The sequence below is a fragment of the Impatiens glandulifera genome, chromosome 8, assembly GCF_907164915.1.
Source record: "Impatiens glandulifera chromosome 8, dImpGla2.1, whole genome shotgun sequence".
NCBI classification, from domain to species: Eukaryota; Viridiplantae; Streptophyta; class Magnoliopsida; order Ericales; family Balsaminaceae; genus Impatiens; species Impatiens glandulifera.
Window position 1 is genome coordinate 14,370,424 of NC_061869.1, and position 18,201 is coordinate 14,388,624.

The 18,201-nt window shown below is 29.8% G+C and overlaps 2 protein-coding genes and 2 non-coding genes across 5 annotated transcripts; all 4 read right to left on the bottom strand.

The window, feature by feature from the left end:
• Positions 1-311: 311 nt before the first annotated feature.
• On the bottom strand, positions 312-1,159 carry LOC124912421. Of its 2 annotated transcripts, XM_047453039.1 has the most exons (4): positions 1,098-1,155; positions 737-1,017; positions 588-657; positions 312-479 (listed from the first exon to the last, which is right to left on the bottom strand). In XM_047453039.1, the coding sequence occupies exons 1-4, from the start codon at positions 1,138-1,140 to the stop codon at positions 427-429; spliced, it is 447 nt and encodes a 148-aa protein (XP_047308995.1). In that variant the 5' UTR covers positions 1,141-1,155; the 3' UTR covers positions 312-426. The 2 variants fall into 2 exon arrangements, with proteins under 2 accessions (XP_047308995.1, XP_047308993.1); XM_047453037.1 differs by having other exon boundaries at positions 737-1,159.
• A 2,875-nt stretch (positions 1,160-4,034) lies between these two features.
• Positions 4,035-4,115, bottom strand: TRNAL-AAG. Its single transcript has one exon. It is a non-coding gene; the product is annotated as a tRNA-Leu (tRNA).
• Positions 4,116-8,652: 4,537 nt separating this feature from the next.
• Positions 8,653-8,724, bottom strand: TRNAQ-CUG. Its single transcript has one exon. It is a non-coding gene; the product is annotated as a tRNA-Gln (tRNA).
• A 5,654-nt stretch (positions 8,725-14,378) lies between these two features.
• Positions 14,379-16,430, bottom strand: LOC124913052 (solute carrier family 40 member 2-like). Its single transcript, XM_047453676.1, has 8 exons — positions 16,279-16,430; positions 16,024-16,219; positions 15,741-15,937; positions 15,239-15,667; positions 14,998-15,169; positions 14,782-14,919; positions 14,609-14,719; positions 14,379-14,531 (listed from the first exon to the last, which is right to left on the bottom strand). Exons 1-8 carry the CDS (start codon positions 16,428-16,430, stop codon positions 14,385-14,387), a joined length of 1,542 nt encoding a protein of 513 aa, XP_047309632.1. The 3' UTR covers positions 14,379-14,384.
• Positions 16,431-18,201: the final 1,771 nt, after the last annotated feature.

Consider the following 18,201-nt stretch of genomic DNA (forward strand, 5'->3'; position numbering starts at 1 on the left):
ATGACAAAGAGGAGATTATAACACGATAAATGTTTCCCATGCTGTTCTCCTTTAAGAAAAACCCATAGAACCTCTTTTTCTTCTAAACTTCAAGATATTCTCAAAATTCAAAATGCAAAATCCTAACCAAATCACAAATAGTTGTTATAACAAAGTCCCAAATAAGTAGACCAAAAGCTTCTTGACATATCAATTAGAGTTCGATTCATTCACAATTCAGTAAGAAGTTGCATTAAAGTCATCAATTTCATAGGATTAGTATAACTTGAAACAGTCTACAGTCTACAGTCTACAACTTTAGAGTTCAAACATAAGAAAACAAAGCTTCATATAATGAATGGAGGGAACTTTATAATGTTTTTATCTTAACACCATGTTCAATAACATAGCAAAAATCATAACCTAATCCATCTGTATCATCTGGAATCATCTGGAATCATCTTCATGATCATCAGAGTCAGAATCACTTGCATTATAACCTAATCATATCCAAAAATCAAAATTTCACCAAGAAACTATTAACCCACTTACTAAAATATGATAAACAGATAAGGGTATAATTTGAAAACATCATTAAGAGTTATAACCTGGGCGTTTCTTACTAACTTTCCAAACTGAAGATCTAGTTCTTGAAACTCTTGATATCCAATTTCTTGCCTGAAATTCCAAACCAAGATAATCTCAAATAGAAATTTCCTGACAGAATTATTATCAACTAAAAGATCAAGAATTTGACCTTATCAGCATCTTTAGCAACTCCATAGCCGTTATTATACATCTGACCCACCAAAACCTGCATCGATATGTCTCCAGCTTTAGCCTCTTTCAGAGTATCTTGAAACCACCTGTTAACACAATCGGAGACGACAACAGACAGAGGAGACCGATGATCGTTCTTGTCGGAGTTGCCACTGTTCTCCATCTTCCTTTTCAATGACTTCGCCGGCAAACCACCAGAACCGACGACGGCGGCGGAGATGGGTTTTTTACCTTTCGAAACTTGGGAAAGCTGCGGCGCTGCGAGATTTTGTTGAAAGTTATAAACTGATGCAATTTTATTGAAAGATTTTCCCATAAAAGTATAGTCTATTACATACATGGAGAGATAGAAAAGGGATGATGAAGAAGAAGATTATTCATGTGGGATGATTTTGAAACTGATTTTGGATAGTATTTGATCTTATTCTGAAAATTTTATTTGGTCTTATTTTGAAAGCCCATTATAGGTCCAATTCTTTTTTAACACCTTACAATCTTTTTTTATACATGTTAAAGAAAGTTTAGGGTTTTGATTGATTCATAAAAAGTTATTTTTTTTCTCGGGAATTTTAAACTAAATTTATGCTAAACTTTGATTTTCGGTTAGACCATTACTAACTCTTCGATATATCTATGGTTAGAAGTACTCTTGAAAGTACCTCCAATCCCATGGATAACAAGTAGGCCCAAATAATTCGATAGGGTAGTTGTTGAACCATACGACATAGTCCCGACAACTACAAAAGTAAAAAAAAAAATACAGTAACGATACTACTAGAAAGAACAGTTTCAATATGGTCCATAAAGAGTTCTTTATATAGATGTTGGAGTCGGACGAATGTTCATGCTGCAAATATGACAATATGACGAGAGACTATTCCTCTCCATCTTGCTTTGATTGATTGATAATCGATTTTTTTTTAATTACTCTAGATTGAGGATTGGATTTTGGTAATTAAAGATTTAGTTACTTTGTTTGTTTAATTCTTATAAATTTGAAATAAGATGTAATCGCTTTCAAATTAAAAACAAATACAGTTAAATATTAAGCTATGTTCGTAACATTTTCCTCCGCAATAAGTTGGTTTGCAATTAAAGGACACCTATAAATCGAATTGTACTTTCTCAATCAATCATGATCCATCTTGCTCAATTGCTTCTTCAATACAAATACAAGCGTGAGATATTTTATCACCATCTAACACTACATTAGGACCACACAATTATGACATGTTTAATAACTTTCATGCTTATGGTTCATTGTGTACTTCCCCTATATTGATTCATGTGACAAATGACATTTGATATCAATGAAAATGGAAAGAAGTGAAAATATTTAATGTCAAATTTGATTCGAGTATAGCTAGAGGTTAAAATGTATTTATGCCTCTAGAAGCGATTGCCATTTTTTTTGCTCTTGCTTCCCGTGCCTGGTGCGCTCGTAGGGGTGTAGTGAGTCGATTGGGAGTCTGGTTTGTGGTTTTGCACAATTGAACTTCTAATAAAAAGGCTCATTAATTAGAATGTGCTAAAGTGGTTGGTCTCCTTTTTGAGCATCTTTCGGAACTACAATCACAAAAGAGAGTAATGAAAATAGTCATTTCAATCAAATCTTAAACCATTAAAGAATGTAAATATGGTTGGACTATAAAGCCTATACTAAATTGTTACTCTTTGAACATATTGATGTTCAATAAAAGAATGACCAACTTCAAAACAATATAGAGAGCCATTTGAGGGACAAGCCTTTGGAGGAAACCATGAAAGTGATGGACATTTTACTTGCAAATTTGGTTTCCACATGCATGGTCGGTGATATTGAACTCAATTATTTAGAAATGCTTTATATATGATTGTTTAGTTACATACAAAATTCAAATAAATTTAATATAAACATTGAGATTGGTAGTGATAATATTGAAAATGGTTATATTTTCAAGCCACATTTGATTAACCAACCATAAACTTATCATTAAATTTGAATAGTTTGTTGGTAGATTATTGTTTTTAGCATATCATATAGTACAATTTGACACAAATATCAATGATATGTGACACATTTGGTAGCTGTATTCAAAGTTGGCCTCTATAGTTGGGGAATTTTAAGCAATTTTATTTTCATATTTTTAAAAGACATATTTTTAAAAGACATATTTTATACTTTTTAAGAAAGAATTTGAAATGTATAAATTTTTGAAAAGGGGTTGGGTGGTCCCGGAATGGGGTTGCCTCACCCTAGGACCGACATGAGTGTTTCTGAGAATGGGTTGCGTGGTCCTAAGGATGGGATTGCCTTACCTTAGAACCGACTCGTTTTTATGAAAATGGGTTAGGTGGCTATGGGGAGGGGGCACCACACCCTAACGCCGACCCTAGGTGTATCACGATTTAGGTTATGCTAAGTTTAGTTAGACAAAAAGATCTCACATAATTGTTTTTTTAAGTTCTATATTCAATTATTATTAAAAACACTCTAATTTAAATAACATAAATAAAATTGAATTAAAAGAAATTCAGTTACACCCATCTTTTCAAATATCGATCATACATGAATGAGAAATTTAGGTGAAATAATACTTTTAAATAATCAAATAAGTATTGAGAGATGGTCCTATCTACCAACTTTTCAATTCATATAACCCGAATTTCTTCAAATAATTCCAAATCGATCAAACAAACTCTAAGTGTAACCAATATTTCTTATTATAAATGGGCAAAAGTATCAAAATAGTCTTCCAATCAAATTCAAAACAATAATTCCCCACTTGGGTCTCTCTCTTTCATAATATACATAGTCTTTTCGATGACCATTCATCCTTTTGAAGAATGATAAAGAAATAGGGTGATGTTTGAACAAGATGGAGAAGCAGGGCACGTGCATTACTAACTTATGCAAGAAAAATTGATGAACTTAGTTAGTGCTTCATGTGCCTTTCTTCACCATTTTGAACTCTCATCAACCTTTGAGATAAGAACACTTCATCAAGAATTATATATGAACATACTCTTCATTTTCTGGTAAGTCCAAATCAACAACACTCAAATCTCTACTTTAAAGCTAGTTGTCTTGTTATTGCAATTTGTGATGAAATTGTTGAGTTTCTATAAGGTAAATAACCTATTAACTATTGTGTTAAGGCAGCCAAGTAACATATACTTCATACAGAGAATACTATATGTTCTTTAACTAGTAGTTTAAGTAAAATTTTACCATGTTGGCCAAATTGAAGAAAGTTCTTGAATATGAATGTGGGAAAAAATAAATAAAAAAAATATGTTGACAGTGGGATTTGAACCCACGCCCTTTCGGACCAGAACCTTAATCTGGCGCCTTAGACCAACTCGGCCATATCAACATATGTTAATCATTGTGTCAGATAACTATTAATCCTATGTAATTTTAAAAATACAATATAAATGATTTTGATGATATATATAGGCACCAATTAACATAGAATGTGGACAAACTAGAATTTGAATATTAGCTGCAAGAAGAGAAAATAATGTATGCATTGGTAGTTTTTTTTTGTTTGTTTGTTATTCTTCTATTTTCTCATCAAGTTAGATAATCCACTACTTGTTATTGAATTCTAGCAAGGTTTACTTTTTAACCTTTAAATGGTTTTAATTCTAAAGAGTAGAGATATGTAAATATTATTAATGATGTTGCTATATTTATTTAAGTTTGATTGTTTGGCTGGTTGATTGGTATTGTTGCAAGCTAATGAGAGAAAACCTAGATTCAATGAATTTGTGATAAACCCATGTTATTTGTGATAATCAGTCACAAAACTGAACTTTTCTTTTTTTTATGTTGAATTTGAATAATATTATATGTAACTTATTTTAAATAATATAAATGTGTTCTTTATATCTTCATCTTGACTGTAAAATAAATTCACTTTATACTTTACTATTACAAATTATTATATATATAACTTTTAAAGTAAAATACTATTGCAGTTTTTGTATTTGAATATAAGAAATTAAAATGACACTAAAAGTCATGCCCTCTATTTTAATTATAAATATTATAAGTGAAAATCGAAAATGTAATATGTGGTCTCTTAGACACTACTTTTGCTATTTGCGATATTGTTATTAGTGGCAATTATCCATTGCAATCAATTATTCGATGAAAGATGTTTTAAAATTGTACATAGCAAAGCATCACCTTTATTGTAGTGAATGAAAAGGGAAAAAAGAAAAACCAGAGAGGAATTCCGTCCCAATATTTATGTGCTTTATTCCTTATGTTTTTTTTTTAATTTACAATAAAATTGTCTATAAACCAGTTTTTTGGATGAATTCTTCTATAGTACCATGAAGGAATTCTAGAGGTTTATAAAAGTCACGCAAACTTATTGAAATGTTATTTTAAAATGTTCAATATAATCTTCTCTCCTAGCCTAACGACAACAAGAGTTAGATATCCCAGCTTCTTTGAGAGTTCCTGAGTTCGAGCCCGTCGGATGACAAATTATGCGCATAGTTAAATAGTTAATTGTGTTTGCGGGCTATGTCCCAACACCATTGTAGCAACATTTTTTTCCCACCAAGGTAGCCCAGTGATAAGAGTTGACTTAAAAGACCAAAATGTCACGGATTCGATTTCATCTAGAAGCGCTTTGAATTTAAACAGGGATCCATGACTGTGGGGTGTCATGTTAGCTCTCCTTTAATTCCAAAAAAAAAAATTCTTAAAATAAGATTTAACAAGCTTATTTTTTAATTTATTATAAAAGTGGGATGTTTAATTTAAGTTTAAATATAATAATTCTTAATGGTATTAACATATATTTAGGGCGAGGGTTTGAAATTGAAACTAAAGTAAAAACAAAAGTTTCCAAATAAGCCCAAATTTGATTTTTTTCTTTTTTTTTATTTGCAAATTGAAGCTCTTCTTTTGAAATGGAGGTGGATCCAACTCTCAATTTGATTTTTTTGAGCTATATGCTTTTGAGTTTGGAAGTGTTTTAGTTAGAAGAAATTAAGGTTTTACCGGCCGGCCCATGTGGTTGGCTTGAAATGTAATTCTCTTTAGACTTTATCTAAAACCATTACTTTGTTCAATTATGTTCATTTTCACAAGGTAAGCAAAACTGTTTTAAATATTTTACTAAAATTAAATTTTAGAGAAAAATGTTATAATTAAACTATGTGTAGATAGTTTTAATAACGTGAATGAAAATAAACATGTAAGAATAAATGTAATTGTGTATCTTAGAACAAATTAAAATAATAAGTTTATCCATATTAAGAAATTTTAGCAAAATCTTATGCTATGATTTATGACGTATTTGGTTGGATGTGATGTTATTTCTTTTATTATTTCTGCTAGATCGATACAAGGATCATATAATTTTTTGATTTATTTTTTCACTCATAACATAGCTTATAATGAAACATTTATTTGTTTTTATGACCTCAGCCTTTAGTTGTGATTTTTATGATTAAATAGATTAATAAAAAAATATTTTATAGGTTTAAAAAAGAAAGAAGCAAAATGGTTGTCATTGTCGTGTAAAGATGTGCAAGTCTAGGTTAGGAAGATTTTTTTTTTATTCTTAAGAAATTATGGAGTAATTTTACTTAATTTTTTTGGGGGGTTAAATTAAACGAGTGCAAGTTGCTTTTTTAGTGTCCGGTAAGATACTCACCCTAAGATTCTGAGTTCGAGTCCGTCAGGTAACAAATTATGCGCCTAGTTAAAAAGTTAAGTATTTACGGGCTATATACTTAATGCGTTGTCCCGTTTCCCTCTTCAAAAGATATTATAATAATTATCATCATTGTTATTGTTTGGTTTGGTTAAAGAGATTATTTCAATTAATTTTTTTTTTTTATCTTTTGATTCAACGTGAGGAATAACTTTTTTTTATTGAAATTGAGAATCTTACGTATTATCATCTTACGTAGTTAACTCATGTAATTGTTCTTACAACCATAGTCTACTTTTTATAACGGATCACAAGCTAATTCTTGGCAATCAAAGCCTCAACCTTATCCCCGGTCCAAAATTGTTTTTTTTTTTTCCTGTCCACAAGAAACATGTGTAAATATAGACATCATACAAATAAATAACATAAAATTGAATACAATATAAAGACAAACTTCATTAAATATAAATTATTATTACTGAAATTTTAAAATATTTGAAAATTTGAAACACGATAATTGAATTATAGATATAATCTATCAAGTACAGAATCATTCAAGCATGAATTCAAATCACGTTGTTGTCATAATAAGTATATGAAACAAACATTAATCAACATCATTGCCATGAATCTAGTGGAACACATGTTATACATGTTAATAGTCATATTATTTTTAAATTATAGCCACTCATTACATGGAATTTGGCTAATATGCTCTACTCCATCATCACTTTCATCATCATTGTCTTCTTATTATTCTTCAATCTTATTCTTCAATGATTGAATCTCGTGGATTGAAACTGATAATACGAATCAAGTTATGTAACTTGGATTTGAATGGAAAAGAATAAAGGGAATGGAAAAATATTCCATCTTCCTTTAAACAACCCAAAACATCTCTATGTAATATTTTTGGCTTTGAAATGTTTCATGTTGAAGTATTCCTCAAGGGTTTCTACTTCATGTTGATATTGAGATGATAGGTCATGACTAATTTAAACGAAGTGTCCAAACTCAATCCTTCACATGTCATGATCTCGGTGGAAGTGCACAATCAAACAATGAGGAAACGCAAACAATGAGGGAGCGTTTGAAGACTTAAGTTTTTAAAGGAGTTATGACAAGTTGCTTCTATAAATAGATACGTAATTCACACAAGTGATAGGAGAGACAAGTGTGATTGATATAAAAAGATCAAGTGTGTAATTAAAACGTTTGATTGTGATAGTGAAATTGAGTTTCTAACAGATCTCGACGGAGACCAACTTTTTGAGTCGAACTCTGATATCAAATTTTGTGTTGTTGTATTCTCTTTGTTGTTGCTTGTTGTAACCCCCATGAATTCCCTTGGTTCGTAGCTTAGCACGTGTCCAGGACACACTAGGATTGCAAGACAGCTCGAAGTTTGATGCATTTCAACTTTGGTTTGCGTGCCATACATCTTTTTAAAAGAAAACATTATTTTAAAAGATTTTGACAGTACTTGAGAAGTTTGTATCAAGCAAGAAGATTTGTATCATCTGATTCGTGAGACCGTGTCGAGACAATCTGCACTGATAGTTTTAGATGAAGACAAGAAGGCATGATGTAGAATCAGAGGCTCGGTCACATCAGTGAAAATGGTATGTAGATGATTCTCAGTGACAAGAAGATATTAGGCTCAAATAAAGTCTAAGGTCTAAACTTTTGCAAGCATTGCGTGTTAGACAAACAACATCGACAAAAATTTAAGACCGGGGTTCACAAGTCTAAGGGCGTGTTGGAGTATGTCCATTCAGACATATGAGATCCTAAGAAAATATCTACGTATGGAGGTAACTCGTACTTCTTGTCAATCGTAGATGATTATTCTTGTAAAGTATGAGTTTATCTTCTTAAACACAAAAGTGATGAATTTTATAAGTTCAAAGCATGGAAGACTTTGGTTGAGAATTAGAAAGTTAAAGACCTTGAGAACATATAATGGGTTAGAATTTTGTAACGAAGTATTCAATAGTAACTGTCGTGAGCTTGGGTCAGAGACATGGAACATTTCAAATCACCCCCCAAAAATGGACATGTTGAGCGCATGAATCGAACTTTGATGGATAAGTATCTGTGAATGCTTTATTATTTATGTTTACTTAATTAGTAGAGTATGAATAAAAAAGGTAAAACATGAAAAAAAAATGCATGCTTTACTATTATTGTTTACTTAATTAGTAGAGTATGAATAAAACATGAAAAAAAAATTAGGTCCTACCGAGAATTGAACTCGGGTTACTGGATTCAGAGTCCAATGTCCTAACCGCTAGACCATAGGACCATTTATGCTAATTAATTATAGTTATTTATAATATTATTTTAAGTTCCTAGAAATAATAAAATAAAATTAAACAACAAAGTAAATTTAAAGAACATATATCTATCTCTCTGTACCCCATAACCCAAAATTCAAAACTTCAACGAAGAAGTTAGACTCTCAATATTTATATTTAAAGACTATGATAACAAATAAAAAAAAGTATTGGAAAATTCCTTTGGTAGACAGGTAGAGATAAAAAATTTGTTGTTTAAAAGACTTCAATTTAAGAGAGAGGAGTTTAAGGTTTGAATAAGATTAAGACCGATTGAGATTAGTATATAATAAATTATCAAACCCATAATATATATATCAGTCTTGTGACATTTGTCAAGCTTTACAGAATAACAGGATTCAAAGAAATACATTCCAATGAAAATATGTTGAAAAGAAGATATCACACATTTGCTTGATTGTAGATGTCCCCCTCTTGTTGAAGAGAAACAATCTAAGAAATTTATTTATATGTTTGATCTTGATTTTTTTTGAGTTTTGTAAAAAAAAAAGAAAAAAAGAAAAAAAGAAGGCATTATAGAATAAAGAAACAAGTTATTTGAGTTTGTAAATGGTTTAGTTACTAAAATGCCATTTTATATTTAAATTTAAATTTAATAAAATAAGAGTATATTTCAGTGAATGGAATGAGTAATTTGACATTGATAATAATAATAGTGAAAATTTAATATTATTATTCCGAGACCTATTTAGCACTTAATTTATCATATCATTAAAACAAAACAAAGTACACATATTGAAGCATGATAAAAACATTTTGTGCTTAAATTTTGCACTTAACTCTAAATTTTTTTATTATTAATTAACCTTAGATTTTAAAAATACTCAATTTTACAGTTATTTAATCATGGTAAAGTTTAACATCCATCTTATCCATAAATTTGTTTCGTATGCTTAAATTGAACATTAATATGTAAAAATGTCAAATCAATAAAAATTGAGTTCAAAACTCCTAAAAAAAAATTATGGACCGGTTAGCCTTCGGATCTGTCTCATCTTAGATCATTTAGATGCATAACCTTTACTCATCAAAAGAAGGCAAGTTAGAGCCAAGAAGTGTGTGCTTTATGGGTATCCTCAAGGAGTGAAAGGTTATAGGCTGTGGATAAGATAGTCTGATAGTTTGAAAACTATAATCATCAAAGAGACGTAATATTTAATGAAGAGGAGTTTGTGTGTCTCTCTCGCAAGCACTCTAGTACTAATCATGATGACTCGGGTATAAGCGAACATGGGACAAATGCAAATTCAATTCTATTAATGTTTCAAAAGTTAGTGATACTGGGCAAATGGAAAGTAATACATGGGATCATGGTCAGGTGGAGCCATTAGTTTCAGACCAAGACACTAAAATGGTTTTTGATAATCATGAGGAGTTACTAGTACATATGTTTAACATGTTGTGGCACAAGACAAGAAAGTTACAAATCAGTTGCAAGCTAGTTATCAACTCACAAGGGATAGAGAAATGAGACAACCAAAACCTACTCAGAGGTATGGGTTCTCAACTTATACCAATATGTTGACATATTCGTTTATGACAACAGTTGAGTTAGATAAAACTAAGTCGGAAGATTTCAAATAGGCTTTGAGTTCTAGTGATAGATCCAAGTGGATGGAATCTATGAAGGAAGAAATGAATTCTCTTTATAAGATTTCAACTTGGGATATTGTTCCGAGGCCTGTCAAGCAATTTATGATCAAGTGCAAATGGATATATAAAATCAAGGAAAGTATTTTGATTCAGGAAGTGGTCAAGTACAAAGCAAGATTAATTGCTAAGGGATTCTCTAAAAAATAAGTGAATTATAATGAGATCTTCTCACCAGTTGTCAAGTACAAAACCATTCAGATCATGGTCTCGCTGGTAACTCGGTTCGATCTCGAGCTATAATAGATGGATGTTAAAACTGTGTTTCTTCATGGAAATCTAGAGGAAACCATCTTCATGAAGCAGCAAGAGAAGAGCATGCTGTGTTTTCTTAGAAAGTTATTGTTTGGACTCAAATAATCACCGAGGTAGTGGTACCTACAGTTTGATGACTCAACAAGGCTTTATGAAGAACAATTATGATACTTGCTTATTCTTTCGAGAGAAGAGTATACTTGAAGTTGATTATCTTTTGTTATATGTAGATGATATGCTACTAATTAATCAACAAAGAAGCTTCGAGTGTGAAGACTATTCTAAGTTTCGAGTTTGATATGAAGGACTTAGGCAATGCTGCTAAGATTCTAAGAATAAGGATTAACAAATACATGAAGAATGGTGTAACGAATCTTAGCTAGCAGTGCTATCTCGAGAAGGTGATTGACAATTTTGAGATTCGATAAGCCAATCCAACGAAGTTGCCGATCACGAATAAATATATGATGTCGTCTGTGAGCTCGATAAAAAACTAGGTCAGATCAAACTTACATGGACAAGGTTCCATATTCGAGTGCATTTGGGTCTATGATGTACTAAATGGTTTATACCAGGTCAGACTTGGAACACGAGATTAGTGTCTTAAGCAGGTTTGTGGCGAGTCCAGGCCGTGAACATTGACTCGCAATGAAGTGGTTACTAATATACATAACCTCAACTACTAATGTGGGGATATGTACAAGAAAAGAAGTGATGCAGAGTTTAGTGTAATTGGTTACATGGACTCATACTTTGCGGAAGATAAAGACTCAAGGAAATCAACTTCGACTTTTTTTTGGTGCGATATCAAGATTTATTCTCATTATAGGTGTTGTAACTTTAATTAGTGTTCCATCTCATACTCCTAAATAACCCTACAAATTGAAGGAGTTTATGATTATCTACCCTAGTCAACATTACATAAACTAATTATTTACTCTATTTTTTTTTTATGTATTACAATATTAAAATGTATAATGTCATCAAAGTACCTGAAAACATTTTAATTTTTCATCGCGACAATCCTAAGAGATAGGTTATGACTACTTTAGTAAAATTTAATGTAATTTCAAAATTACATGAAGAATCACAAGAAATTGCTGACTCGCGGTTTCTGTACTACGATAAAAAGTAGAGAAATTATCATACTTTTGTTTTTGTTATAGGCCAAAATACATATGAACATTGCTACAACCTCCTCTATTAATGTGTTTTTTGTCGGCATCAAACTTTTAATATCTCTTACCATATCACACCATACTCAAAAGGTTGCCCTCCATTTGAAGTTCACTGATGCATGCCGCATTTCTTATATTTTTAATAATATTTTTCTTTATGCATAACTTATATTACTTATTAATGAATTAAAAAAATAAAATTTAAAATCAATTAACCTATCTTTTATTAGAGCAAATTGAACCGATAACTCAATAAAAACCATGATTTATTGAAGTTTTCTCAAATAGATGTTAATGAATAATGACCTTCCCATGATAAGAACGGCACCAGAAAATTTGGTATCGACCGATTCAGGTTTTAATTGGGGAAGGTATAATTATTTATATAATAAAAAATATTAAATAAGTGGGGTTTAAATAAGAGAGACAGACTTTCTCTTTCAAATACTTTTAAATAAAAATAAATTATTTAAAATATTTTATAAATAACTTATTAAAATATGTTTTTATATTTAAAATAAAGTTATAATTATGCACGAATTCATGAATTTAAGTTTGTGTGGGTTGAAAAAAAAGAAGTTGAAATAGACTTAAAAGTCAATAACAGAAAATTATGTATAAAAAGAATGTTAAATGTATATTTTACAATTTCTTTTTTGAATTAAAAATGAAAATAGTGAAATAAATAACAATATAAAATTAAGAGGGATGTCGCAATTTTGCTGTTAATTATTTTTATTTTTATTAAAGGTGTGCTCAATCCTAAATAGATGAGACACTAGTTATAACATTTTAAAATTAATAAATTAAATGATTAATAAAATATTATTTTTGAAATATTGTATAAGACCGGTAAAGGTGAATCTAGTTTAGGCATTATCCAGTGAAGAAGGTACAAGACCGCCCCGCGCCAGATTTTTTTATTTGTCATTCAAATCTTAACTTTTTTTTTTTAATTATTATTATAGAAGTATAGGCTAAAATGATAGGGTTGAGTTATGAATCAAATTAGTTACAGAATATTAATATTTAATGTAAAAATAATGAAAAAATTGGGCAATACAAAATGTATTTTTGAAGGGGTGGAGATGATACTCTACTTATTTTTGCATTACAAATAATTGATTACAATTTGATGTTTACATTGAATATGATTAACACTAACACTAAGTGAGCGATGTCTGAGTCAATTGTCGGTTGATGGGATATGTGAATAAAAATCGTGAGCTTGGTTTGATTCAGTTGATGAGTCTCTATTCCAATTATTTTATGGTGAACTATTTGATTTGAAAAGAACCGTATAACATTTAGTGACCGCGATCGACCAATGCGTTTATTCCACAACGCTATTATTATGACGATATGAGAGATCTCTTCTGAAAAATCGGTGGAAGCGGTCGGTGAACTTATTGATTTTTTTGAGAATATCCAAGTTCATTAATTATTAGATTTTATGTTATGTTTGTCCGTTAGTAAACATATTTGGTATATCTTTTCATTATTGATCTCAAATAATTAATCTCGTTGTATTTTAGATGTGTTTGATGACAAAGGGCGAATCTATGTATAAGGCTATACGGGTTGTAACTCGTGTAGCCCAAAATATTTTGTATATATATGACAATAACGACAGAAAAATAGTTATTGTATAGTGTTGCAAATTGTGAAAGTTAATGAGACCAAACTTAACTAGGAGTGTAACCAAACTATTTTTAAAAAAATGGATTAGTTACCTCTCTATCCTAATTTAACCTAAATTTAATAAATTCTATCACTATCATTTAAAATAAAAAAAATAAAGAACTTTATTTGTGTAAAGTTCATAAGGCAAAAATATATATTTTGAGGTCCTTGTTTATACTAACCATGTTTAGTATTGAATAAACTATTATTCACCTAAACAATATCTCAAATTAATGAGTAAATTTTATTTTCACTAATAACATTTTATTATAACATATATTGACAACTAACCTTCTATTTAAATTAAAATTTTAAAATAATTTTGTTCTCAGTGCTCAAATTTCATTTATTTAATGATATTAATATATTGAAAATATTACTTTCTTTGGTCAACTAAGAATCTTTGTAGTTTAAGAGACATAAATAGTTAGTAAGGGAACAATTATTTTTTAAATGAATTAAATAACATTTTAATTAATAATTTAATTATTGAAAAGATATATAAAAAATCTGATTAATCACGATGATTTATTGAAGCTAAAATGATAAACAAGGGCTCATAGTAGTAAATAGATTAGAGTTAAAAAGAAATTATTTTGGTTTAAATAATACACTTTAATTTTCTTTAAACTAACAATATTTAGATTAATATTATTTAAACAAGTTTCATTTTGATAAATAAGTAAGGAAAAAAATATTAAAAAAACGTTAAAAGGCTATATAAGATACAAAAAGGTCCATAGTACATAAACAAATATTGATAAATCAAACCGAGAGCTAAAACCAATCTAGAAACACAAACAAATATTCATTAAATAATTATTGATATTGGTAAACATAAGTTAAGAGGATCTAGCGCGCCATGGCGCAAGAAATACTAATTTTTCAAAGTGAATGAGATGCTTTCGAACACGATATATATGCAAACAATACAAAATCGCAGCCAATGTGACAAGAACGAACGATATGACGATCAATTCCCAGAAATCCTAAACAAAAACATTTCAATGAAATCCAAAAGATGCAAGAGAAATGAAACAATAGCTAACATAAGAAAAAAAAGTACCTTTGGATTAGATATTATAATACCCATAACATAAGTCATCAAATCCAAAACCGATTGTATCGAATTTTGAACACCTCCCACCACAATGCGATCGGATTCACTAACATGATCCTATACAAATACCCACATAAGAAACTAGTCTAATACGAAAAAAATAAATTATTATCGGGTACCTGCATTTGTTGCATGACGGCTAAATCAAACATCCACAACCCTAAACGCGACGCGGCCACACCACCCATCAACATATAAGCAGAAGCAAAGCCTTTTTTGACAAATATAGAAGCTACACAAACTATAAGGAAAGCCCACTTCACAAATATTCCAAAAGTTAGTAACTTATAAATAATTCCATTCATTTAATACAAACATTAAGTTAAAAATGATACCTGTGACCAAATAGACCACAGCCCTGTTCTAAGTGGAGAAATTCGAGATTGCATAATTGGGTACAAAAAAGTAGCGGTTATCCCTATTGTCGCGCTTATTCCTCGTCCAATCCCGATAATATAAGCAGGTATTCCTTCCCATATTAGCGCAGCCGTCATCAAAGATCCAAAACTAAAATAACAGCAAAGAAAAATTGATATAGATTCTAGAAATGAAAATAAAAACTCAATTGAAGCTCACCTAAGAACAGAAAAATACAACAAAGCAAGAGCTAAGCCAGGAAGGAGTACTTCTTGTCTAAGGTAAACCTTCCAAGCTTTAACATAGGAAAACCGCGAAAATCTATCCATAAACTCATTCGTTATCTCTTCTTCTCCTTCTTCAAGTATTGGCGAAAGCCTCGAAGAAATCCTTCTTCTATTACTTTCTTTCAGAGAAGGAATACCTTCATAGACAGAAATGAACAGCCAATACTCAATTAGAACAAACAAAACATTCCATATCGAGAAAGCCATCGCAGAAGCTTTTAGCGATACAAAGCTAATGATTAATCCAGACACAACTGGCGCAAATAGCTTGGAAACTAAATCAATTCTTCTTATGATTGAATTCATCTTAGGAAGAAGAGGAACATCCATAGGTTGTTGTCCTTCTGATATAACCACAACCCTGTAATAATAACAACAATAATTCAACAAAAACCTTAAACTAATACAAAAGAAAGCTTAGATTATTATCTAACCATTCTCTTTCGATCAAGATTGTGCCCGCGAGAGTTGAAAGAGAACCGATTGCTCCGGATATGTTTGTCAATATAACCAGCAATATGAAAACTGTAAATTTAGTTAGCTTAAGGTTTTCATAGATGAGCAAGGTAATAACAGAACCACCAGCTACCAGAAAAGAGAGGTTTTGTGTTATGAGCCAAAGCCGGAGGATCTGAAATTGTTGAGTTAATTCAGTAAAAGAAGAATAGGGTAAAAAACTTTAAAAGGATTTCAAATGGGTATTACAGAGAAATTTACATTGGTATACGACAGTTTATTTATCCATTGTCCAACAAGAGGACCAAAAACGACAATAGAAGCCGATTCCACAATTCCATAGATAGCAGTTAAGAGTAGTGAATTAGGCCAAATACTGATCATATATAAGCCAACAGAGAATTCCCACATCCTGCAATAAACAATGAATGAATCGACAATCGAAGCATGAATCAAAACAAAATGAAACCATCAAGAAAGTTGAATGGATAGATTAATTATGATGTATTGTTCTACCTGGCACCCCATCTAGTCAAGAAGTGGCCGGTGTACAAATAAACAAGCAAATATGATGGAATAGGCGGCGTTGGTGGCGGTGGCGAAGGCGATGGCGATGGCTGATGTTCAAGTAGTGGAGACAGTTGTTCTTCCCTGAGTTCGTTGTCCATTTGGTAGAAAAAATTTAGAGTGGAGAAAGATGGTGGGGATATGCAGTTTACATTAACAATTTTTTCGTTCGAATCTTTTTGTTGAAGTGAACTCATCTACCATTCAAAATATTTTGAATATTTTAGTTGGATTATAAAAAACAAATGAAATTGAAACTCATTTTCGACCCGATCCGTTCCTTTCCACGTTTAGAATCCCAAATTATCTTGTATTAAGTAATATTATAATTGAAGTAAGCCAATAATAGATACATTAAATTTGAATTCATGTATTATATTGTCTAATAGGAGATACTTGAAGAACAATATAATATGAATTGTCATGAATTTATGAAATTTGATTTATTAAATTTAAAATTTAAATATAAAAAATATTTTGATAATTAATCCAATAAAATTCTAAATAACTTATATTTTATGAAATAATATTTGTGTATCAAAAATATACCATTACTATAATTAATAATTTTAAAATAAAAATACAGAAATATAATAATTTTAATTTAAAATAATAATAACATAATATTTTGTTTTAAATAATATAAAATTATTATAATTAAAAATTTTAAATTAATAATACATAAATCTAATATTTTTTCTCATTTAAAGCGCGCTTACAGAATAACGCTTTACAATAGATATAGTGTAAAGCGAGCTTTACATCACTTTAAACTAAAGTCAAACTAACGGTTCATATGAATGTGTGAATCGTTTCACAGTTGAACGATGCACATCAGCTCGTGTAAAACGAGCTTTACACTAGAGCGATGTACAATAACTATCGTGTAAAATGAGCTTTACAAAAGAGCACTGCACAATAAATCTCCTGTAAAGTTCGCTTTAGACGATTACTGTTGTGAATATCTTTATCGTAAAACAAGCTTTACACGATAGCAGTCGTGGAGTAGTTCTCTTGTAAAGCGCGATAGCTGCTGTGAAGCAACTCTCTTGTAAAATGTTTTACACGATAACTATTGTGAACCAACTCTTTGTAAAGCTCGTTTTACACAATATATGCTAGTGTAAAGCACACTTTACATTTAATTAATAATAACATCATATTTTTTCGCTCCTCAGTTCATCTTGCTTTCCACTTTCTCTCTCAAATGATTTATGATTAATTACCCTATTTCACATCTCGATTTTTCGCCGGAAATAACCTCCGTATATCACTAAAATTGTACGTTTTTTACATTATATGCACGAAACGAAACCCTATGTTGACAAGTTTTGAAAAATCATAATGAGTGTTTTGTTAATATTCATAAAACAAACAATCAAATCGCCGCAGTATTTAAAAACGAAATCGTCGCACTATCCAACAACAAAATTCCAATGCTATCATACATCGACAAAAATAATGTGAGGTAATGTATTTGATAAATACAATGTTTATATTATAGTATTTCAAGTTTATAATGATGGGTGTTTTATAGGGTTTCACATGATAATAAAAATAAAAATAAAAATAATAATATTGTAATAATAATAATAAAATAATTATAATAATAATTATAATAATAATATAAATAAAAATAACAATAATAATAATAATAATAAATATTATAATAATAAAATATAATAATAATAATAATAAATATTATAATAATAAAAATAATAAAAATAATAATAATAATAAATATAATAATAATAATAATAATAATAATAAAAAAAATAATAATAAATATAATAATAATAATAATAAATATTGTAATAATAATAATAAATAATAATAATAATAATAATAATAAATACTGTAATAATAATAATA